The sequence below is a fragment of the Dacryopinax primogenitus genome (genome assembly GCF_000292625.1).
Source record: "Dacryopinax primogenitus strain DJM-731 SS1 chromosome Unknown DACRYscaffold_1, whole genome shotgun sequence".
Lineage (NCBI taxonomy): Eukaryota > Fungi > Basidiomycota > Dacrymycetes > Dacrymycetales > Dacrymycetaceae > Dacryopinax > Dacryopinax primogenitus.
The window spans coordinates 584,071-604,793 of NW_024467198.1; the positions used below are offsets into that span (position 1 = coordinate 584,071).

Sequence of the window (20,723 nt, forward strand, 5' to 3'; positions counted from 1 at the left end):
AGTGCGTATTGTCCTTGCACGTTTGAACTATCTGGACGCTTCGTGATCGCCACACCCTGGCCGATGTGCTTTATCGGACCGTCCGCCCGTGGGACATTCCTCGCACGCCCTCATGACTCGCGAGGTTCTCCCTCATTTTTCGTAGCGTTCCACATTCTCGGAGTGAGATTCGGCCAGATTCGGCGATATGAATAGCAGGAAGCGTTATCGACTGGAGATCCGACCGAAGGCAAAGGCGGCCTTGTGACGGCTCTCTGTCGTCTTCGTGTCTCGAGGTTCTTCCTAATGGCCGGACGTGCGTCGACAGGACATGAACCTATCTAGCTGTTGTATTTGAACTGGTACCCGATACTCGCTTCAAACTACTGTGCTCCCCCGCCACGTCATGGCAGAAACAGTTGAGCCTCTAGACTACCTAGAACCCGCCCTGGCCGTTCCCTATCCGGCTCATGCCAGAACAGGGTCCCGCTCTACGGACAGGCGGCCTAGCTTCTCCGCGTTCTCTCAGACTGCTCGTGTAACGGCGCATGATTTGCCTGTGTTGGGAAATGGGACTGACATTGAGCTCACAAGTGTCAACTCCAAGGCACCAATTGAGGATGCTGTATCTGAGACTCCGGCGGAATCTATCCATGCACCTGAGCCAATATCTCCAAGTCAAAAACGACTTTTTCTCTATGTACTGGCTTGTTGCTGGTCTGTAGTCGTTAGTATGTTGGCACCTTCTTGATTCTTGCCTATTGGAGATTGATCACGCGATCAGTGGGCTGGAATGATGGTTCAACTGGTCCGCTCATTCTTCGTATGGAGGCATTCTGGAACGTTGGCTTTGCTGTTGTGTCATTGTTGTACGTGTGCAGTTTTGTGGTATGTGGTTTGTCGAAATGTGTCTTCTCTCTGCCTCTGAAAGTTTCAAGGGCTTTATTGTTGCCGGTCTTCTCAACGTATGGCTGTCAGATAAGCTTGGATTTGGTAAGGTACGCGTTTGTATCCTGTTTCCATGATCATTGTGGATAACCATTGGTCAGATTGTTGTGGTGGGTAGCTCTTGCCAGGTATGCGGGATGTTGAAGTAAATACCGGCGTCCTGACCTGTTGACAGTTGATCGCCGCTGTGTTGGAGTCCACCGGCCCTCCTTTCCCCGTCTTTGCACTTGCGTTTGCCTTCAACGGATTCGGTGGTGCTCTTCTTGTATGTTTTCATGTGTCCGTAGTATCCCAAACCTAACAGCATAGAAGAATGCGCACCTCAACACTCTCATTGCTTCTATGCCAGATCCCGCACCGAAGCTCGGAATCCTACACATGAGCTACGTGAGTGCTTATTACATCCTTCTAGAAGCTGATGTCGAATCCCTATAGGGTTTCGGAGCATTTCTAAGCCCCTTTGCTGCCACTCAATTCGCCCAGATGCCGCGCTGGTCCATTGGATACATTGTTCAGACCGGGTTCGCATTAACAGGTGTGATCATCTATGTCGTAACCTTCCGCTTTCGGACAGAAGCTCGTGAGTGCATCAAGGAACGGGCGAGTCAAGTTGACAATATAGCGCAGAGATCCTGGGTGCCTGGTTAGACTCAGACGGACCCATAGAGCCAGTTCGAGGCAACAAGATGAAGCAGATATTCCAGCTTTCCACTGTCCATGTTCTGGCTTTCTTTGTTCTGGTGTATGTCGGCCTCGAAGTCACCCTCGGAGGATGGATCGTCACCTACCTCGTGCAAGTGCGTGGCGGTGGTCCTTCATCAGGTTATGCATCTAGCGGTTTCTTCGGAGGTAAACAATCCTGTCTGTCTTATCACGTTGTGTCTGATTGGATGATAGGCCTCGCATTAGGCAGGGTGCTGCTCCTTTGGGTGAACAAGAAGCTCGGCACAAACCGTGTCATTTATCTCTACAGCTTTCTCGTCCTTGGACTTCTGATGATCGTCTGGTTCGTACCATCCGTGATCGGGGACGCGGTCGCAGCAGCGTTGATCGGACTGCTTCTCGTAAGCCTAGCTACCCCTTACCTCCCGAAGACTGACAACTTTTCAGGGCCCCTTTTATCCTCTCATGATCGGCGTAAGCCGCCAGATCCTCCCACGCGGGTATGTCCTGTCCTCGTCCACTCTCAGCCCATTTCAAAATCCTCACATCCTCCAGCCTGCTAACGGGCGCGATCGGCTGGATCGGATCATTCGGACAAGCCGGTTCCGCCCTTTTCCCTTTCATCACAGGCGCCCTGGCTCAGAAATACGGTATCAAGATCCTTCAGCCCATGCTGGTCGCTATGATGGCTGTCGATATCTGCCTTTGGGCCGCTCTGCCGTACACGACTCGGCTGATGACTTGAGCTTTTCCGGTGGCGTACGTTACTCGTAATACATGCGGCTCGGTATCCAGATTCTCGCAACCTAAAAAACTAGTACTGTCTTTCCATCCTTTCCATCCATTCCATCCACTGGCGCACACTGTTGTATTTCCCACAATTCCAAGTTTTAAAGAAACATTCATTCTCTGTCTCATACGTAATTCCATTTCTTTTTTTTGTCTTTCATACCACGTCCGCTGGTCCCCGAGGCACGTTCCGCGCTTTTGGGCGACAGACTACACTCGAAAGGAAGAGAGAGCGACTGAACTACACAAACAATACACCATGGGAACCCACTGATCGCGTGCACTAGAACCAACTGCTGGGAAAATCATCATGGCCGGGGTCTGGACGAGCCGGGGCAACTGTGGAGAGGGGGGGTAGGAGGGGAGGGGAATGATACACTACACATCCTGCGCACTCGCATACATCTCGTATCTCATTCTTGACGTTTCTATGCCGTACCGGGATCACAAAGAGGAGACGTTCGTCACGGGCCAGGAGTATGTCCTGTCCGTGCGCTTATAGCCGTACTTGGCGATATAGGCGTCGAGCTGCTTCGGCCCGCGTGATCCGTAGGGGTATGGTTCGGGCTTCGGGGGACTCCCCTCCCTCCCGTCGATCCAGTGGAGCAGCGGGGTCCAGATCTTCCAAGCGACGTCGAGTTCGTCGTCGCGGACAAAGTTGGAGTGATCTCCGTGGATCGCGTCGAGGATGAGCGCTTCGTACGCTTCGGGGATGACGGCGTCTGTGAACCGCCGTTTGTAGGTCAGGTCCATTTCCGTTGGCATGGCGCGCGTGGCCATCCCGGGGGTCTTGAGGTTCAGCTTGATGTACACGGCTTCGTTTGGCTGGATACGGATGACGAGCTCGTTCCGTGAGATGTCCTTGAAGATGCCTTGTGTGACCTCCTTGTACTGGATGCGGATCTCCACCTTGGCCTCATTCACCGCTGCATGATTCGTTAGAGCATTCTTCGGCTAGCCGAAGGAGTATGCTTACCCTTGCCAGCACGGAGGATGAATGGCACGCCCTCCCAACGGGGGTTGTGGATCCAGAGCGTGGTCGCCGCGAACGTCGGGCAAGTCGAGCCCTTCGGCACGGTATCGTCCTCGAGGTATCCCGGCTTCCCGTTCGCACCGACGTACTGACCAAGCAGGGTGTCTTCCCGCGCCACTGGGGGGATCGCACGCAGCACCTTGACCTTCTCGTCACGGATGTCTTCTGCGGAGAAGGAAACAGGGCGCTCCATGGTCAGGATAGACAGCACCTGGAGCAGATCTGAAGTGCACTGTCAGCCGCCGCATGCATGCTGCCAGGATAGTGCACCCACGGTTCTGCAGGATATCACGGATAATGCCAAACTCGTCAAAGTAGCCACCCCGGCCTTCAGTACCAAACGGCTCCTTGAAGGTAATCTGAACGTTCGCGATCGAGTTCTTATCCCAAGATGGTGTGAGCGCCGTGTTACCGAACCTGAGCACAAGCAAGTTCTTGACCATCTCCTTGCCGAGATAGTGATCAATACGGTAGGTCTCGTCCTCAGTCCAGACAGCCTTGAGCGCACTCATCATCTCGCGGCACGAATCGAGATCCTTCCCAAAGGGCTTCTCGATAATGATCCTATTGTGGCCTTTGGTGGAGTAGCAATTGGACCGGAGGTGCTGAGCGACGGTGGTGAACACCGATGGCGGGAGTGCCATGTAGAACACCCGGTTCGCTTCTGCAGCACCGTAGGTCCCCTCGATCTCCTCGAGGTGCTTAGTGAGCTGCTGGAAGGCAGCGTCCTGATCGTATGCTCCCGCAACGTACGTCGAGAGAGCGCTGAACTCATCCAGCTTCTTCTTGATCTCCGGATCATCCTTGTTCTTGATGTACACCGTCTGCCGCCGGTGGAACTCGGGCAAATCCATCTTTGTCCGGGCATAACCGACGATGTGCACGCCCTTGGGCAAGTAACCCTGCCGGAAGAGGGTGAACAGGGCCGGGAAAGTCTGTATTACGAAGGGGGCTTATCAGCATCCACTTCGGGGGGAGGGGTCAAGCTGGGGCGTACCTTCTTCTGAGCAAGATCACCAGAAGCACCGAGCACTAGTCGATGATCCCATCAGAATCGGTGTAATTGCGCATATTAGGCATGGACGCACCGATGATGACCGTGTTGTCTTTGAGGGCAACGTGGGAGCCCTCCATGGATGGGATTGTACCGGACATGACTGAGGTTTCTAGAGGGGAAGGGGCGCTAGTAGTCGGGGGGATGTTGTCAGTGGGGAGGAGGTAGTAGTATGAGAGGGCGAGGGCGATGACAGCGAGTGAGAGAGAGATGAGAAGCCTGTTGAGCTGGACGTGCATACACGGAGGGTTTGGAGGGTCTCACCTGAGGGAATGGGTAAGAGAAGGGGAGGCGGGTAGATGACGATGACAAGGATGGTGGTGGTAGCGGTAATAGCCTTGGAGTGTGCCTCCACTTAGTTAATGATTGCAACACGGGCAATACGGTGAGGGAAAGTTACGCGTCTGATTGTAAGAGTACAACGGGGCAGTTCGGCGTTACTCTGTTATAATATCTTTTATTCCCACACTCGCTGACTGAATTCCCCTCTCAATATCTACAGCGTTCGTCCGGTTACGCAATGATCCGGAGTCTATTCCACTCCTAGTCATTATCTCCGTGGAACGCCCAACCGACTGCCCGTGACCGCCCACATATGCTCACTCTCAACCCTCTCCCTATCATCCACCCAATCCCTTGCTATATCTCTCACATCATCAGCATTTAGACATGCTCACCCGGTCAATCCAACCCTCCGTCTTCTAGCAAACCTTATCTCGCTCTAATCCCTTCTCAATACGTACACCTCCAGCTCATGTCCAGCTATCCAGCCCCATGCATACCAGCTGTAACAGCAGCATAAATAGAGTCCCACGCCAGCACCTTCAGCCATCCCTGGGTATTTACTCCCCCACCTGCCCGATGCTTGCTCTCTTTTCCCCACGCTTCTGCCAGCAGAACCCGCGTTGCCTTGTGACCGCGGAACCGCGGAGGAACGGCAGATACGCTTTACCTCTCCCTCGGCTCACCGTATCGACCAAGAGCTGATCCTATCGTTATTCCTAACTACATGATATTATTACCGTGCTGAGTCGCACCGTATCCCGGAAAATTCGTGAACTACTAGCATGTAACTACTCGTCAAAAGCGGAAAACTTGACCCACCGATGTGCGTAAATAAAGAGCCGTGCATTCCCATCATCATAATCACAACAGAAAACACATAGAAAAAAAGGACAATCACGCCCCCAAGTGGAGGGTGCAAGGCGGACAGGCACACCTAGTATGGACTGTTGACAATACCGCTCTTGCTCCGTAGCAGCTTCGCGGGTGTAGAGAGTGACGCCCTCGTCGGCCGCTGAAGCAACTTTTTGTCGATGCTCAGCACGTCGTTCGACAAAGCGACGACAATGTTCTTGTCGTTGCCGAACTTGAACTGGTCCTCGATGACCTTGTCCGCGTACCTGTCGGGTAATCCTAATCAGCGAGGAATTCCAGGAAAGCAAAGGCGGAGAAACGTACTGCTTGATATCATACTTATCCAGTCTGCCTTGCTGGACTTTCTTAAAGTCCCATGCAATGACGAACGGCCCGCTGCTCGTCACAATCGTTTTCTCCTCCTGATCCGGGCCGGTGTTGAACCGTGCGGGCGTGAACGATACTTCCGAGCCCATGTACGCAACGTGCTCAGGTCGCAGCTGAAGCCGACGCGGGATCGGCTTCGCATCCGCGGGGAAACTGCGGTCAAAACCGAGCTGGCCAGAAAAGCGCCCAGCGCCAATGAGAGTATCGACGACCATAAGATAGGTCCTCGTGGTAGCCACAATCCATCGTCCATCTTTGGTCGTATCAAGGCCAATGATGGGATCGCCGATGGCTGGAAGGGCAGTCTTCGCGTTCTTTCCAATGGTGTCGAACAGTCGCAGTTCACCCTTGTTAGAGCCAACCGCAACCTTTCCTCCCTGCGTGGTGGTGACTGTGGAGAACTCGTTCTTCGTGACATATTGCTTTGTCTCGCTGTCAACGATCTTGTTACCGGACTGCCGTGGATCGATGCGGAACAATGCATTATGAGAAGTCCCAACCAAGGTTTGTTGACCGGTAAGCCCAGCAAATTTAGAATCCGGTGCAATCTCGACCAATTTCCGATCGTCATCCACCTTCCACTCTTCGACAACTTTGCCCCGTTCCAGGTCCATTTGGAATAACGAATTCGGATTGTTGTCGTTCATGAGTAGCATGGTGTGATCACGATCGTGCAGCATGACTTTCTTTGGAGTGAAAACTTCTCCTTTGGGCGTTGCGATCTTGTTAATCGTTGAAGCATACTTGATTTTGTCGTCATCCGTATGCCTGAAGACCCCGATCTTGTTACCTCGGACCACAAAGGAGCGGTCGACGACGTGACCGACAGCAAGATGCGAGTTTGTGACACCCTTGGCGGATTTCAGTGCTTGGCGCTCTTCGTCCTCATCCTCATCCTCGTCATAAGCAGTCATTACTGGAAACACGTGAGCGATACGCATTGTTTGTGTACGCATATACACACTTTCATGCACGTCTTCTTCATCTTCTTCGTCCTCTTCCCGAGCGCGCTCCTGCTCTAGCTCTTCCTCCACTTCAGCATCGGTCATCTCGACGTCTTCATCCTGCCAGCTGGACTCCGCATATGCCTGTTCATCCGCCTGTCAAAATACTTAGCTCACTCTATATATTCGATAGAGCTTGACTTCGAACCTTAATCTTTCCCCACCTCATCTGATTCAAGGTCTCCCACAGGCAAATATTCATACGATCTTGGAAGCGTTGATACGAACCCGCCTCATCGAATTTGAAGCACCATGTTTCCGTCACCATACGTTCAGGCGTCGGGAAGGTATAGACATTCCAGGTGAATGAGAGATGAACCTTCGACCATCTTCCGTTTATGTCTGCTGTTACCGGGTGTGCCAGAATGATGCTGGTCCCACTCTTCCTGTCAGACTCCTTGGCAAGGATCCAGACTGAATCGGCATTAGCCTGGTGCTAAGATATCACACGCGTTACTCACAAACGAAATTTTCAGTCTCAGCCAGTTGAGCGGTCGACGTTGCCTGAGGTATAAACTTGCCCTCCTGAAGACTCCACAGGTAGAGCACAGCAGGCTCTTCCGACAGAATTTCCCCATTGTCTGCAACAGTGACTTTCTTGGATGGGTTGAGCTTCGGAGGTGAAGAAACCGACTGTGATTTAAATCGTTGGAACGAAGTCACTATCTCTTCATTGGCAGACTTCTCTCTGATAGCCCGGCTCTGGGGAATCGGTCCGTTAATGCGACCTGGACTATGTTTCGTATTCAATGACAAGACAAATCAAAGTACGAAAACACGTACACATACCGAAGAGCTTCGAGCTCGACATCGCTCACGTTCTCCGAGCTCCGCTGATACTTGCGCTCAAAGGCTGCTTTCAGGTAGTTGACTTCAAAGAAGTCTACAGTAGCTTTGGTTGCGCCGTTCGCCACAAATTCAAACATGTCCCCTGCCACATCTTTCCACACAAAAGAGGGCTGCCCCTCGTATGTGGCTTGACGAAATTCAAGTTGTTCATCGATAAGGAAAGACCGCTCGGAGTCATCTAAGGCTGAATGAGTATACGCGTGGACGTTCAAGAACACCTCAGCTGCGCACCATCTTCGTCTTCATCCAAGACTTCACCCCTGTCAAAGACTCTCGAGATAGCGAGTTCGTAGTGGAATTCAGTCGACGTCCGCCTGATTGACGCCATCGCGGCAAGATATCTGCACATTACGTTAGGCGAACGAATCTTCAAAAAGAGCAAAAATCGCACATGCACTCGCGCGAACTCCGAATATGGTCCTGGCGTACCAGGTACAACGCCCCATTCGGAATTTTTGCCAGCTCCGACGCTTGTGGGTCGCCTATGTTCGTTGTCAGTTGGGTGACTCAATGGGAGGGTGCTGCGGCAACTCACTCCACACTTTGCCAAACACTGGATGTCAAATGTCAATACTGTTCAGGTAATATCTAAAAGAACACGTACAATTCCTCAGCATAAACATACTGAAAAATTATCCTGTCAATATGTGGTGGTGTGGGATAGAGAGAGAGCGCGACGGAATGGCGGGTTGTATGCGCCCAGAGAATAGAGACGGAGTGGCGGTCTCATAGGAACGCGAGAGGCGCGTCATATATTAGGGGTCATCTTCTTCTGTGATCGCTCCCGCTTTAATAATTCCGTTATTCGGTGACTCCCCTCGGCGGTCTTTGGCGGTAATCTCTTCTTCCATCACAAAGTCTGAGGAACACTGGGTCTATAAGACAGGTCTATCTGTATAGTGCGGCTCTATCAGGTGTTGAAGCAGTTTGGGTAAGTACTCGCGGAAGGAACATGACATGCGATGAATGGTCCGTGGTTCTCTATATACGAGCTCTGAGTGTCTCTTTCAGACCCCTTTCTCTAAGATGACATCCGGGGCTGTCATCGTCCCGACAACTTCTGATTTCTTGCCCGTGCAAGCCTCGCACTCGCAGGCAAATCTCCATCCTCTAGCCAGCCTGATGCGTCTCTGTCTTCTCGCTACTTCGGGTGCCTCACCATTTTTGGCCTCTATGCTCGTGTATGACATGGTGAGATGTTCACCCTTCGAAATAGCTCGGTTCGCGATGAGGTGCAGTTCGTTCGTCCCTTTGAAACAGAGGCGAACAGAAGGGGAACAGGAGTGTGTCAACTGCGCGTTGATGTCAAGAGACTATAATGGAGCACGAAAGATTGTCCTCACGTATGACGAAACTCGATACAGAGCTGAGCCAATCTGTCTCTCGGTACCGACGGGTGTGCGGGACCACTCCCACGTCTCAACTCGCCCTTTCGGGTCAGCCTGAGCCCAGCGTTCAAAACGTCGCTCGCACAGAAAATGTCGCAAAACTCACTCTGTCATCTCTCCCACCGTCGAAGGCTACGCCGATGGAATTATATGCGATTCTTCCTTTCATGGCGAGATATTTGTTGATCTCCACAACTTCTTCCAGCCCAGCAACGGCTTTCTTCAAAACATCTTGAAGAAGATTGTGCTCCAACATGACCATCTCAGTGGGTTGAATTTCCAAGAACTTCAGCCTTTCGACGTGGTCATAGAACGTATACTCAGGAGAGGGGGTGATTGGTTCTGGGAGAGCTGAGCGTTCAACGAGGGATGCCGGGAGTGGGGCAAGCTTCTTCACTTCCTCGGAAACATGCCTTGCACAAAACCGACCGACAAGCAGGACCTGAGTCCACCCGCAAGCTTTCAAAAAATCAACAAACGCCTGCTGGTATGCGCGCCGCTCCGCTTCTGCCGCTTCAGTTCGTTCAAGCTGGCCCGTAACAGCTTCGTTCGGCACAAGCGGACCTCGACCGAATAATAAGTTTTGAGATTGTGTGTCGGAAATCATTTGACATTCTGTCGAGCAATACGCCGAGCCAAGCAGGTCCTCAGGTGGAGTGATGGATTTACCTGATTGAAGAGCTCTGAAGCAGTGTGAACAGTATTGTGCCGTGCCCTGATCACGTGGCTTAGCTTTCAACCAAGTGAGCAGAGAAACATGCACATTACTTCAAGGTCGATATCCAGCTGTGCAATTACTGGGTGTTCCTGTCTTAAAGTCAGCCTTCGGGTATGCAGATTCCGTCTATGGGTCACCTTGTAGATTTCTTCACCGTGCTGAAAATCTTTGCTTGCAATCAGGACAACCTTTCTGGGAGAACTGTTCGCTTGCTCCGTAGCAATGATTTGTCTCACCACGACATTCATGTGGGGTGGAGGGAAGTAGTAGTAGTATGCTTACATGCCTTGAGCCTTGCACACGGTCGGACAGAGGAGGCGCGGTGCTCACCTTCTGCCCGATCTTTAGTCTACACAAGGCAATCGAGATAGAGCGGGGCGAGGATAGGAATATTGCATTAGATCAACATTGCAGTTATCAGACAGGGCAAAACAGAAAAATATGCGGGTGATGAGGATCACGTAGGATGCAGTTCGTCACCGCACAGTGCACAAATTCCCGGCCTTCCCTCCAGCTCTAGCGCTTGCTCAAGCCTGCGAAGGAGCCGCCGCATGGCCATGGGACTCGGGATCGGTGACTGTCTCCCAGTCTTGGGACGACGCCTCCGAACGCTCGTCACCACTGGCGCCGCTCGCGCTTGCGCCTCTGCGACCGCCATGGCGTGTGCCAGCTGAAGAAGGAGACCCAGATCCTGTGGCCGGAGGGGTCGACGTCGGTGCATCGTCGTCTACGCCTAAATCGGCAGGGGCGACGGTATTACTCACGTCCAGGCTTGTTAGGTCCATGACAATCTTGAAGACGGGCTCTGGGACCGTCTTTTGGTAGATCATGATGAGCTCCACCGGTGACGGGTACACCCTAAGAGCGCGATAGAAGGATAGGGCTGCTGCAACATGGAAAGCAGGACCTGCTAGCAAAGTCAGGCATGGATAGTGAGTGAAGTGATGATGCTACATGCCTTGAACAGATAGCTGCTCGCCGATACCGACATGCTGCATAAAGTACTGCTCTCTCTCCTCGGGTGTTGTCGGCACAGTCTCAACTTTGATTTTCTCGAGCGCCTCTTTCAAATCCGCAGTGCGCTGCTTCTTGGCTTGCTCATCAGCTGCCTTAGCATGCTTGTTTGCTTTTTTATGCTCCTTTCCTGAAACACACTATCAGCATCGCCCCCCAAACATGCTATGCTGCACTCACGTAGTTTCTTGCGGAAAGACGGGTCATTCCGGCGTTTATAGTCCCACCATCCCACATATGCGAGGCCGCTTATTGCGACACATGAGATGAAGGCAACGGTCGTGTATTGAATCGTCTTGTTGACCATCCTGAGCAAGAGAAACAGGAGTGTTGATATTCCCCCAATAAACGAGGTTATTTTAAGGCGGCTGAAGGGGAAATGAGGGGGAAAAGAGTGAGGGGGTGAGACGGTGGTGGACGTGAGCGGCCGTGAGGGGCACAGAAGTGACGCGCGAAGCCGAAAATGTGAACGGAACCTTTTAGAAGACCTGGCAGTTTCCTTTTCGGACCAATCAACTTGGAGATGCCCCGGTTCCTGGACTGAATACCAACCAAAAGGAATAAAACACATGAATTCAGCGGGCGCTCTAGTCCAGCTCATGCAAAGATTGCTACAAAACTGGTACCCGACAAAACACTAGACGAATCTCAACTAAACTATATCATGACTTGTGTATATATACATGGGTGTTGTGCGCAAGGAAACGAACGAATATGCATGCGTTGAGAGTCATTACGTGGATATGTAGCCGTCGGTCACCAAGCCCGGAGCGCCAGGTTTCCCAAATACGGTATCAAATACTTCTCTCCCGTCCTGCGGTAAAGGTGAGAGCTTTTCTGCTTCTGCCATTCTTCCTTCTTGGATGGCCCGACTCCGCTTCGACCGTTCCTCGTTCCACATTTTGTCCAGCGTATGTACGAGGTTCTTGAGACCGAACAAGAACCCAATATCGGGAAGCTCGGGTCGATGTGGAGAAAAGCGGGCATATATGAGCCCAGACACTGGATCGACCCGCGAATCATATCCATTAGAGTTGAGCATCTCAGGTGCTCCTGGAGAGGGAGGAGGATGTGGTAGATAATCTTTGCCAGTCGCCGAATGGGCGAAATCCACAATTCGGATATCGAGTTCTCCCTTTCGTTTCCTGCATGCGCGACCGTCCTTCTTTGTCGGGACAGACAAGTCGATGCACAACTCGGGGCGTTGCCCGGAGTGACCAGTGCCACCGACTGTTGGGGGAACCCATTCCGTAAACCGGGAAACCAGGTGTGCAGCCGGGCCCAGCCGAGCATACGCGGATTGGATGTCTGGCTCGCCTTCGTATAGAAGAAGCAGGCTGCATCCGTAGAACCGGTATCCAGTCAACTGGACGATGATGCGAGCCAATGCGCAGAGTTTCTGGATCATCGGAGGGATGTGATATACGAGGAACTTATCGCCGTCGAACAAGAATCGAGCTAACGAATTCGGGAAGTCCTCTGTCTTGATTTTCCGTCCGATGTATTTGTCCTGCTGGTAGAAGGAGCCCTCGACTTTGTCCCACACCTGCATTCCGCAGATTCGCGCACCCAAAGTGCGGCTGGTGGTCCGGTCACACTTGGCGCGTTGGCTCTTCTTCTTCGCAGGCAAAGCATCTACGCCGTACTGCCGTGTTCCCATCTTGAGATCGAGAACACATGGCTTCCTAAGTCGGCCAGTGAGATCCTCGAGGAGGATGAAGTGCTCCTGACGGGTACCCTGCAGTTCGTGTGAAGGCGGTGACAAAGCAACCGGTGATTCCAAAGGGGTGTGCATGCCATTTACAGCGGCCGCAGTGCTCATAGTCTTCCGACTCTTGCGAAACCCGTCTCCAGAAAGGGGTGGCCTCCGCTGATAATCCGCCACGATGCCTTCGACATCTTCCATGTCGCCGAAAACACCAGACGTATCTGCTTCTTTACACTGCACGTGATTCTGTAGATGACCAGCACTTTGCACCCGCCGAAGGTGATGCTCTTCTTGTAGAAGCCTACCAAGAGGGCCAGCCTTGGACAAATCGGTCGGACTTGAGTCTTGTGAGTCGCCGAGGTTATTCTTGTTGAGGACGGAGTTGCTCCTGAGCTTCTCATCTTTCCTCTTTCGCTCCGCGTCTGCCGCTTTCTTTCTATACCTCCTCATGACTGTACTGAAAACATGGTCTCGCAGTCGCGAATTAACAACCGTGGTGCCAAGTCCACCAACGACACCTTGCCCTGGAGTCATGCTCTGTGTCGCAGGAGGCTGTGGGGTACCAGGTTTGCTCATTTGCAGCTGACGTCGAACCTTGTCACGTTTTCGTTCTGCTTCAAATGGAACACCATCAGGACTAGCGCTTCTTGCTACCGGCTTTCGGAGGCCATACATTCCTGGATCCTGGAGGGGTAAGCCTCCAAGTGCGAAGGATCGTGATAAGCCCCAGGAGTTCGGACGGTATGACGGACGAGGTGTGTTGGTCGGGCTATTGTCTCCGGATACGGATATCGGTTCTTGTGCAGTTGGAGCCAGCAACCATGGCGGTAGCATGTGTATATTGTGCTGCAAGACGACTTCCGGTAGCTCCTCTTCGTCTTGCGATTCCGCCATTGGTGGCGTCCCTGGTTGAGACATCCCCAGGTGCTGTTTAGCACTAGATGAAGGAAGCAGAACGGGTTCGGGGACAACGCTGCTTGACCAAGGCTGCTGCATACCAGACCGAGCTGGGTTCTCTGGGCTATCTGGGCTCGAGGCAGACTTGTCCTGGTCCTGTTGACCGGCACCAGCAACATCGCCCTCCACATGCTGTGGATGGTGATGGACACGACGGTAATTGACCAGCATGACGCCTAGATACCTGGGAATGAACCCTAGTAAAGCTGGCGCTTCGCGTTCCACCGCTTCATAGAAAATGTTTTCCCGGCTCGCAAGAGGCTAAGGTAATCGGGACCACTGGTTAGAATGACCGCAGGGCGAATTTGGTCAAAGCGCAACTCACCTTACACACAGCGCGCTTGGTAAACTTGTAGATAGCGCTGTGACCGCCAACCTTGTTCCTGAAGGGTCTCAGGCGCACAGGTCGAAGCCATCGCCCGCTGTGAGGACCGTCCAGGTCAAAGATAGGTTCGTCGCCCCCGTGTCGATCCAAGCCGTTGTCGCCAGAGGTTGAGATGCGAAGAGCGTTGTCGTCCATGTGCGGATGTTCCCACTCCTCTTGAGGAAGGTGGTCGGACCATGCGCCACCGCGGGGTGAACGATCGCTGGAGCTTCTCCTCCCTCTGCTCGCCCGACCATTCGGTGTCCGATCACGCTCGATGGCATACAACTCGTGTGCACGGCCCTGCCGTGAACCAGACCGCCCACGAGGCTGGAATTCAGGGATGTCCTCACTGGTTTCAACAGGATGAAGAGTCTCTTCTCGCCTGTGGCGCAAGGGTCGATCTTCCGGCGACTCGGTTTCCGCATCCTGTTTGATCCGTGAAAGGGATCTTGGTATTGAACTGGTGTGGAGGCGGGAGAGCCGTAATGAGACGTCGTCCAAACGGTGATGATTGTGCATTGAATACTCGATCGGATCACCAAAGCCGTCCTCGTCCGGAGTGGTCGGAACCGATAGATCCGCGGATTCAGACTCTTCATCGAATTGAGAATCAGATTCCCACTGGGAGCCAGAATAGCTAATAAATCCGCTGGACCGCAAGGATTTGGCGAGGAGCGAATTCGAAGAGCCTTTGCGGGACATTGAACGGTGTTTGTCGGGCGAGGTTTGGCCCCGGGGCCTGTGGTGGATAGACATGGACGACGGGGTGCGCGTCTCGCTCTCCCGTTGATGCAGACCATCATTCTGGGGATTCGACAAAGCGGACTGGCTCTGCCGCGAATCATGATAGGACATCCACAGCATCTCCACCTCTCGTCGGAGTCGAGTGCGAAGGAGGTGCAGCTCCTCCGCCCGTTGTCGGATGAGCGCTGAAACTTCTTCCTCTTCCTGCTTCTGTGCTTCTTGATATGCAGCAGTGGCAATTGATGCTAAACGTTGAAAAACGGGGTGCGATGGGGAATGTGGAGGGGGTGAAAAGAGCGCTGGTGAGGGGGAGACGACCGGATGGAAGATTTGAAGGGGAGTCGGTGCTTCTGCCGGAGTAGCTGACACAGACTCGGGAAGCAGCAAAGAAAACACTGGTGAGAATCGTTCAGAAGCTCGGGCTGCTTGGATAGAAACTCCGGTCTGTTTAATTGATCAGGTAAGGGTTCGGAACCTGAACGTGCGTCATGGACTTACGATACACCCGGAATTGCCCACGTTCATTTCTATCCACCCATCTTCGCTTCCCAGTGTCCCATCATCATCCTCACTCTCTCTAGGTATCTGCGCAGCAACTACACCTTGAAGAGGCCAAGAAAGTTTTTGGGAGGTGCGATACACAGCCGTCCGACAAGCTAAGCAGGTTAGGACAGTCGTCAGCCTCGCATAACTCTCGCCTCTCAAAGGCGGTTGCACTGGTAATCGGGTCTTCATGGTCATATCTGCATGCATCTGTCAAATGTACAATGTCAGTAACCGGCGACGGAGGGAGGTCTGTCAGCGCACTATTTGGATGCCGTCATCGCCGACGAAGACCCTCCGCCAGTTGTCCTCCACCCGGTCGTCTTGGCCATATCGTTGGTCTATTCGTTGTTGGTAGAGCCTGACGTTGAGACATGGACATGTAAATGTCGGGTCGGGCATCAGGCCAGGAGAAAGGGAAAACAAAAAGTAAAGTAAACCAAGTCGTGAAGGCGATATGTACTTGTATACCAGGGCCCAAGTGGGGGAAACTTGTTTGGCCAATGGATGCATTTGGTGCGGTGACCGCCGTTGCCCTGTCGCACGTGCCTCCTGCGGGAGCAAATACTTTAGACTTCTCTCACTGAGGAGACGGCGCTACAAATGTGCGTCCCAGCTCTCTGGATCATCAACAACTCATCTCAACATTTCACTTTTTCCTGATGCCGTTATCCAATCGGGTCCTGGGGAGAAAAGAATTCCTATCAACGCTAGACAATAGCTTCTTTCTATTGACTTACCAAAAATTCTGACGACCCACAGATCATCGTATCCCGCCCCCCTTCCACCCCGCCGAAGCGTGGCTTTTCGCGCTCCATTCAACATATATGTGTATGTGGTATATTTGTCCTCTGATCCTGATCCCAAAACCTGCGTGGTGTGTGCATTGGAAGCGTGCATTAGGTTATGAGCAAGCCTTGCTGAGTAAATTTGGAAATCAGTCGTGGAATCAAAGACTCGGAAATTTCCGACGATGTGCTTCCTGACAGTTTATCAAATGACTATTTTATTCTATTGTTTATTATTGACTAAACATCAAGGGGCTTGAATCATCACGGTGAATACTCCTTGATAGTAAACTCTAATCCAGTCGTGGTGTGCCGAGCGGTCACCCTTATGAGGAGTTAGTTCAAAGAAACTGAAGGAGGATACTGCGGAGGTTACCATGACAAATCTGGCACGATCCAATCTGGCTTAGCATCCTCGACTTCCTTCCTCGAATGGGAAGTGAGAAGGCCGATGACCTTTGCACCCGCGGACTTCCCAGAGCGAATGCCGTTAGGGGCATCTTCCACCACCAGGCCTAAAAGTTATGCCCCCCACGACGTCAGCCGGCGTTTACCTGGGTGTTCAACGACCAAATTAACGTACAACGATGGGGTGCCTTTCCGACGAGGCGAGCGGCGAGAAGATACGGGTCCGGAAATGGCTTACCGACCGCAACGTCTTCTGCCGTGACGAACGCCTCCGGCGGTTGAATGTCTGCAATGCTCAAGGCAGCGCTGGCATAGATACGAGTGGCTATGTCTACATCAGCCGCTGAAATGAATGGCGGGAGGCACACACAAACCGCTGGTAGCTATAGCCCACTTCTGGTTCTCCGCACCATTCTCTACCTGACCAACGAGTGCTTCTACGCCGGGTAGCTTCTTGATACCGCCCTTGCCTTCGGCCTTCAAGCGCTCGCCCTGACGTACGATTTCCGCTTCGAAACGAACGACTTCTACCTGACGCCCAACACTTATGAATGAGTTCAACCGATAACTTCGCGGCCGGATCCCTTACAGCAAGGTGCTCCTCATGTGTGATCTTGCAGAAATTCCGGAGGTTCTCGATGGTTCGGATACCGTGCGAGTCTTCAGTACAATATGGCAATCAGATATATCTCACAGATACTGAGTAAGATAAGCATTACGTTGGAGGACTTCGGTGAGATCAAGGTGAGGATAGGATTTGTGAAATTCCTCCCTGAGAGCCGCGGAGACATGTTAGCGAGGGCCAGCGAACCAACGAGGTGAGCGTGATTTCACCAGGCTCCAACCACGGCGGGGGTTGACTCCACGAGGGTCTGGCACCATATGAGATATCATAGAATAGCAACAATGGTAGGGTTCAGCATACGCCATCCATGTCGAAAAGAACGGCATCGACTTCGAAGGTGACCATGATTACAAAGCAGGAGATATTGATTAGGGTTGAAAGAGAGCAAAGAGCGGTCGGGTGAAGATTAGCTTGAGAGATATAGTGCCAGCAATGTCTATTCCTGTAGGAAGTTAACCCCAAGATGCGGTCGTCTAGCGGCAAGAAGCGCACAAAAGATAGATGAGGCAAAGAGTTAGTAAAGAATTCAAGCGACGGTAGATTCGGCGTTTGTCGGTTTTCTCACCATCATGTCCCTTTGCTTGGCGGAAGCATTATTGAGTGAGCACGCAACACGTGTGCGGCGGATGGGGACAGAGCATAAAACCTGCAGAGTGGGACGTTTACCCCAGCAGAGCACTATCGTCTCTCCCTTCATTCCTCTCTCTCTTCCCTCATTGTTCAAAAGTAAGGAAATTAATTAACAATAACATTAAACATTCATCTGACATTCGTCAATCTCAGGGTTTTCATTCAATCATGGTCCTTTCTAGCGTCCTTGGTTTCCCCCGTATCGGTCAGTATGCCCGGATGAATGGAAAACCCGCATGACCAACATAACTGATAATTGTTTACCCTTTAGGCGCCAACCGTGAAATTAAGAAGGCTGTTGAGGCCTACTGGGGTGGCAAGCTCCCGGAGGCCGAGCTGCTCAAGGTCGTCGCTGAGGTGAAGAAGTACAACTGGACGACGATCAAGGCGCAGGGCGTCGATCTCATTCCCAGGTATGTTGATTCCCACAGGGATTAGCTTCCGGCGTTAATGCGGCCTTTGCTTGCCATAGCGGCGAATTCACTCTCTATGATCATGTCCTCGACCATTCCGTCGCGTTCAATGCTATCCCCAAGCGCTACCAAGGACATGGCCTCAGCCTCCTCGATATCTTCTTCGCGATGGGTCGTGGCAGGCAGCAGGGTTCCGTTGATGTTCCGGCGTGTGAGATGAAGAAGTGGTAAGCTGATTTCCTAAGATATATGCGCTTTCCACCTCTAATAGCTCACAAGGTTCGATTCTAACTACCACTTTGTTGTCCCCGAGATCTTCGAGGGTATCGACTTCAAGCTCAACTACAACAAGGCCCTCGATGAGTACAAGGAGGCAAAGGCTGTCGGTGTGACGACCCGCCCGGTTGTTCTCGGCCCCATCTCCTACCTTGCCCTTGCCAAGGCGTCCCGCGAGGCTTCCGCTGGCTACAGCCCCATTTCGGCGCTTTCTAAGCTGCTCCCTGTATATGAACAGCTCCTGTCTGAGCTCAAGGCTGCCGGTGTCGAGTCCGTCCAGATCGATGAGCCCGTCCTTGTGCTTGACTCCGCTGCCGACCTTGCTCAGCAGTACGAGACCGCCTACGCTGCGCTCAGCAAGGTGTCTCCTTCCATCGTCCTGACAACCTACTTCGGCCGCCTTGGCGACAACCTCAGCTTTGTTAGCAAGCTCCCTATTGCTGCCCTCCACATCGACCTCGACCGTGAGCCTAAGCAGCTCGCTGCTGTCGCTAACGCCATCAAGCCCACCACCCTGCTTCTCTCCCTTGGTCTCGTCTCTGGCCGTAACATCTGGAAGACCGACTTCGCTTATGCCAGCACCCTCGCTGAGGAGGCCATCGCCATCCTTGGCGAGCAGCGTGTGATCGTCGCTACTTCCTCGTCCCTTCTTCACACCCCTGTCACCTTGACGAACGAGAAGAAGCTCCCCCTCGAGCAGCTCGACTGGTTCTCCTTCGCCACTGAGAAGGCCGCTGAAGTTGCCACGATCGCCGCTTCGGTGTCCAAGTCGACTTCGCCTGCTGTTGCTGCTGCCCTTGCCGCCAACAAGGAGTCCATCGCCAAGCGTCGCGCTTTCGAGAAGAACTCCGATGATGCTGTCCGCAAGCGTGTTGCCGCTATTACGCCCGAGATGCTCAACCGCCAGAACCCCTTCTCCATCCGTGTGAAGGCTCAGCATGAGCACCTCAAGCTGCCCAAGTTCCCCACGACCACCATTGGTTCCTTCCCCCAGACCAAGGAGATCCGTACCGCTCGTGCCAAGCTCGGCAAGAAGGAGCTCACCGAGGCAGAGTACAACGAGTTCATCAAGAAGGAGATCGAGACTGTTGTTCGCTTCCAGGAGAAGGTCGGCCTCGACATCCTTGTCCATGGTGAGCCCGAGCGTAACGACATGGTTCAGTACTTCGGCGAGCAGCTCCAGGGCTTCGTCTTTACCCAGAACGCCTGGGTTCAGTCCTACGGCTCCCGTTACGTTCGCCCTCCCATCATTTGCGCCGATGTCTCCCGCAAGGGTCCCATGACCGTCGAATGGTCCAGCTACGCTCAGAGCCTGACGGACAAGCCCATGAAGGGCATGTTGACTGGCCCCGTCACTATCCTCAACTGGTCGTTCCCTCGTGTTGATATCTCTCGCGAGATGCAGTCCAAGCAGCTCGCCCTGGCTCTCCGTGATGAAGTCGTTGACCTCGAGAAGGCTGGTATCTCTGCTATCCAGGTCGACGAGCCTGCTATTCGTGAGGGTCTTCCTCTTCGCCGTGTTGACTGGGATGGCTACCTCAAGTGGGCTGTGGACTCCTTCCGCCTGTCGACGGCCGGTCTTACCGACAAGACCCAGGCTCACTCCCACTTTTGCTACTCCGACTTCAACGATATCTTCCCCTCCATCCTCGCCCTCGATGCTGATGTCATCTCCATCGAGGCGTCGAAGAGCGACATGAAGCTGCTCAACGCCTTCAAGGAGTTCAGCTACTCCAACGAGATCGGGCCCGGTGTCTACGACATCCACTCGCCTCGTGTTCCCAGTGTCGAGGAGATCAAGGAGCGCATCACCGGCATGCTCCAGTTGATCCCCGACAACCTGCTTTACATCAACCCTGACTGCGGTCTCAAGACTCGTGGCTGGAAGGAGACTGAGGCTGCGCTTGCCAACATGGTTGAGGCTGCCAAGTGGGCGCGCCAGACCTACGCCTGATCTCCTTTTCTGCTACGCTTCAACAGCATATGCATCTCCGTATTGACGGGATGCTCTTGTGTATGCTATGGCGCTCAACGCGCCCAGAACTCGCTATAGCCCTTCGGGTTGAGTTGGATGGGCGGCTCTTGTGCGCTTATTCGCCGGCCAAGTGGCTGTCGTGGCGGCTATGGCTATGACTAGATAGACCGATGAAGCGCATTGGATGATTGATGTGATTGCGCCCAGAAAAATGCGATAATACATGCTGATAGTAACTCACGTTGAGCGTGTGTCCGATAAAATGTTCTTGATGGGACAGAAAGTACAATCCACAATCAACCACGTGTGTAAATCTCTTTATTTTC

At 52.9% G+C, this 20,723-nt stretch overlaps 8 protein-coding genes across 8 annotated transcripts; 2 read left to right on the forward strand and 6 right to left on the reverse strand.

The window, feature by feature from the left end:
* Positions 1 to 290: 290 nt before the first annotated feature.
* Positions 291 to 2,481, forward strand: DACRYDRAFT_19420 (MFS general substrate transporter). The gene is made up of 11 exons (XM_040771501.1): positions 291 to 710; positions 764 to 867; positions 918 to 977; positions 1,029 to 1,055; positions 1,103 to 1,192; positions 1,240 to 1,314; positions 1,363 to 1,507; positions 1,555 to 1,776; positions 1,825 to 1,991; positions 2,038 to 2,090; positions 2,146 to 2,481. Exons 1-11 carry the CDS (start codon positions 386 to 388, stop codon positions 2,333 to 2,335), a joined length of 1,458 nt encoding a protein of 485 aa, XP_040633023.1. The 5' UTR covers positions 291 to 385; the 3' UTR covers positions 2,336 to 2,481.
* Positions 2,482 to 2,524: 43 nt separating this feature from the next.
* Positions 2,525 to 4,752, reverse strand: DACRYDRAFT_19421 (glucose-6-P dehydrogenase). Its single transcript, XM_040771502.1, has 6 exons — positions 4,731 to 4,752; positions 4,501 to 4,595; positions 4,410 to 4,444; positions 3,687 to 4,347; positions 3,356 to 3,634; positions 2,525 to 3,305 (listed from the first exon to the last, which is right to left on the reverse strand). The coding sequence occupies exons 2-6, from the start codon at positions 4,565 to 4,567 to the stop codon at positions 2,824 to 2,826; spliced, it is 1,524 nt and encodes a 507-aa protein (XP_040633024.1). The 5' UTR covers positions 4,568 to 4,595; positions 4,731 to 4,752; the 3' UTR covers positions 2,525 to 2,823.
* Positions 4,753 to 5,549: 797 nt separating this feature from the next.
* DACRYDRAFT_60719 (VID27 cytoplasmic protein) lies at positions 5,550 to 8,543 on the reverse strand. The gene is made up of 10 exons (XM_040775645.1): positions 8,448 to 8,543; positions 8,379 to 8,396; positions 8,235 to 8,325; positions 8,075 to 8,184; positions 7,778 to 8,021; positions 7,456 to 7,727; positions 7,143 to 7,408; positions 6,955 to 7,090; positions 5,928 to 6,906; positions 5,550 to 5,869 (listed from the first exon to the last, which is right to left on the reverse strand). Exons 1-10 carry the CDS (start codon positions 8,464 to 8,466, stop codon positions 5,686 to 5,688), a joined length of 2,319 nt encoding a protein of 772 aa, XP_040633025.1. The 5' UTR covers positions 8,467 to 8,543; the 3' UTR covers positions 5,550 to 5,685.
* Positions 8,544 to 8,850: 307 nt separating this feature from the next.
* DACRYDRAFT_103080 (uncharacterized protein) lies at positions 8,851 to 10,197 on the reverse strand (the record flags this gene model as incomplete). The annotated part of the gene is made up of 5 exons (XM_040767707.1): positions 8,851 to 9,135; positions 9,187 to 9,285; positions 9,338 to 9,946; positions 10,000 to 10,038; positions 10,087 to 10,197. The coding sequence occupies 5 exons, from the start codon at positions 10,195 to 10,197 to the stop codon at positions 8,851 to 8,853; spliced, it is 1,143 nt and encodes a 380-aa protein (XP_040633026.1).
* Positions 10,198 to 10,326: 129 nt separating this feature from the next.
* DACRYDRAFT_19423 (MAS20-domain-containing protein) lies at positions 10,327 to 11,359 on the reverse strand. The gene is made up of 3 exons (XM_040771503.1): positions 11,144 to 11,359; positions 10,908 to 11,093; positions 10,327 to 10,856 (listed from the first exon to the last, which is right to left on the reverse strand). Exons 1-3 carry the CDS (start codon positions 11,268 to 11,270, stop codon positions 10,477 to 10,479), a joined length of 693 nt encoding a protein of 230 aa, XP_040633027.1. The 5' UTR covers positions 11,271 to 11,359; the 3' UTR covers positions 10,327 to 10,476.
* A 337-nt stretch (positions 11,360 to 11,696) lies between these two features.
* On the reverse strand, positions 11,697 to 14,148 carry DACRYDRAFT_44967 (SAICAR synthase-like protein; the record flags this gene model as incomplete). The annotated part of the gene is made up of 4 exons (XM_040774618.1): positions 11,697 to 12,158; positions 12,228 to 12,905; positions 13,779 to 13,889; positions 13,954 to 14,148. 4 exons carry the CDS (start codon positions 14,146 to 14,148, stop codon positions 11,697 to 11,699), a joined length of 1,446 nt encoding a protein of 481 aa, XP_040633028.1.
* Positions 14,149 to 16,287: 2,139 nt separating this feature from the next.
* DACRYDRAFT_19424 (phosphatase) lies at positions 16,288 to 17,421 on the reverse strand. The gene is made up of 8 exons (XM_040771504.1): positions 17,404 to 17,421; positions 17,313 to 17,350; positions 17,198 to 17,250; positions 17,068 to 17,138; positions 16,853 to 17,009; positions 16,654 to 16,803; positions 16,447 to 16,585; positions 16,288 to 16,395 (listed from the first exon to the last, which is right to left on the reverse strand). Exons 1-8 carry the CDS (start codon positions 17,410 to 17,412, stop codon positions 16,335 to 16,337), a joined length of 678 nt encoding a protein of 225 aa, XP_040633029.1. The 5' UTR covers positions 17,413 to 17,421; the 3' UTR covers positions 16,288 to 16,334.
* A 373-nt stretch (positions 17,422 to 17,794) lies between these two features.
* On the forward strand, positions 17,795 to 20,637 carry DACRYDRAFT_19425 (5-methyltetrahydropteroyltriglutamate-homocysteine S-methyltransferase). Its single transcript, XM_040771505.1, has 5 exons — positions 17,795 to 17,829; positions 17,887 to 17,938; positions 18,005 to 18,146; positions 18,206 to 18,373; positions 18,426 to 20,637. The coding sequence occupies exons 2-5, from the start codon at positions 17,902 to 17,904 to the stop codon at positions 20,374 to 20,376; spliced, it is 2,298 nt and encodes a 765-aa protein (XP_040633030.1). The 5' UTR covers positions 17,795 to 17,829; positions 17,887 to 17,901; the 3' UTR covers positions 20,377 to 20,637.
* The last annotated feature ends 86 nt before the right edge of the window (positions 20,638 to 20,723 follow it).

Coding starts and splice junctions, on each gene's coding strand:
- DACRYDRAFT_19420 (XM_040771501.1), top strand. CDS start 386: ATGGCAGAAACAGTTGAGCCTCTAGACTACCTAGAACCCGCCCTGGCC. Junction 978..1,028: donor ATAAGCTTGGATTTGGTAAG/GTACGCGTTTGT, acceptor ACCATTGGTCAG/ATTGTTGTGGTGGGTAGCTC. Junction 1,056..1,102: donor TGGTGGGTAGCTCTTGCCAG/GTATGCGGGATG, acceptor ACCTGTTGACAG/TTGATCGCCGCTGTGTTGGA.
- DACRYDRAFT_19421 (XM_040771502.1), bottom strand. CDS start 4,567: ATGTCCGGTACAATCCCATCCATGGAGGGCTCCCACGTTGCCCTCAAA. Junction 4,445..4,500: donor AGACAACACGGTCATCATCG/GTGCGTCCATGC, acceptor ATCATCGACTAG/TGCTCGGTGCTTCTGGTGAT. Junction 4,348..4,409: donor GTGATCTTGCTCAGAAGAAG/GTACGCCCCAGC, acceptor TTCGTAATACAG/ACTTTCCCGGCCCTGTTCAC.
- DACRYDRAFT_60719 (XM_040775645.1), bottom strand. Junction 8,185..8,234: donor CGGAGTTCGCGCGAGTGCAT/GTGCGATTTTTG, acceptor CGTAATGTGCAG/ATATCTTGCCGCGATGGCGT. Junction 8,022..8,074: donor CTTGGATGAAGACGAAGATG/GTGCGCAGCTGA, acceptor ATTCAGCCTTAG/ATGACTCCGAGCGGTCTTTC.
- DACRYDRAFT_19423 (XM_040771503.1), bottom strand. CDS start 11,270: ATGGTCAACAAGACGATTCAATACACGACCGTTGCCTTCATCTCATGT. Junction 11,094..11,143: donor GTCTTTCCGCAAGAAACTAC/GTGAGTGCAGCA, acceptor AGTGTGTTTCAG/GAAAGGAGCATAAAAAAGCA. Junction 10,857..10,907: donor CGAGCAGCTATCTGTTCAAG/GCATGTAGCATC, acceptor CTTTGCTAGCAG/GTCCTGCTTTCCATGTTGCA.
- DACRYDRAFT_19424 (XM_040771504.1), bottom strand. Junction 17,251..17,312: donor CCCGCCGTGGTTGGAGCCTG/GTGAAATCACGC, acceptor CGCGGCTCTCAG/GGAGGAATTTCACAAATCCT. Junction 16,804..16,852: donor GTGGGCTATAGCTACCAGCG/GTTTGTGTGTGC, acceptor ATGTAGACATAG/CCACTCGTATCTATGCCAGC.
- DACRYDRAFT_19425 (XM_040771505.1), top strand. CDS start 17,902: ATGGTCCTTTCTAGCGTCCTTGGTTTCCCCCGTATCG. Junction 17,939..18,004: donor CCTTGGTTTCCCCCGTATCG/GTCAGTATGCCC, acceptor TTTACCCTTTAG/GCGCCAACCGTGAAATTAAG. Junction 18,374..18,425: donor GCGTGTGAGATGAAGAAGTG/GTAAGCTGATTT, acceptor ATAGCTCACAAG/GTTCGATTCTAACTACCACT.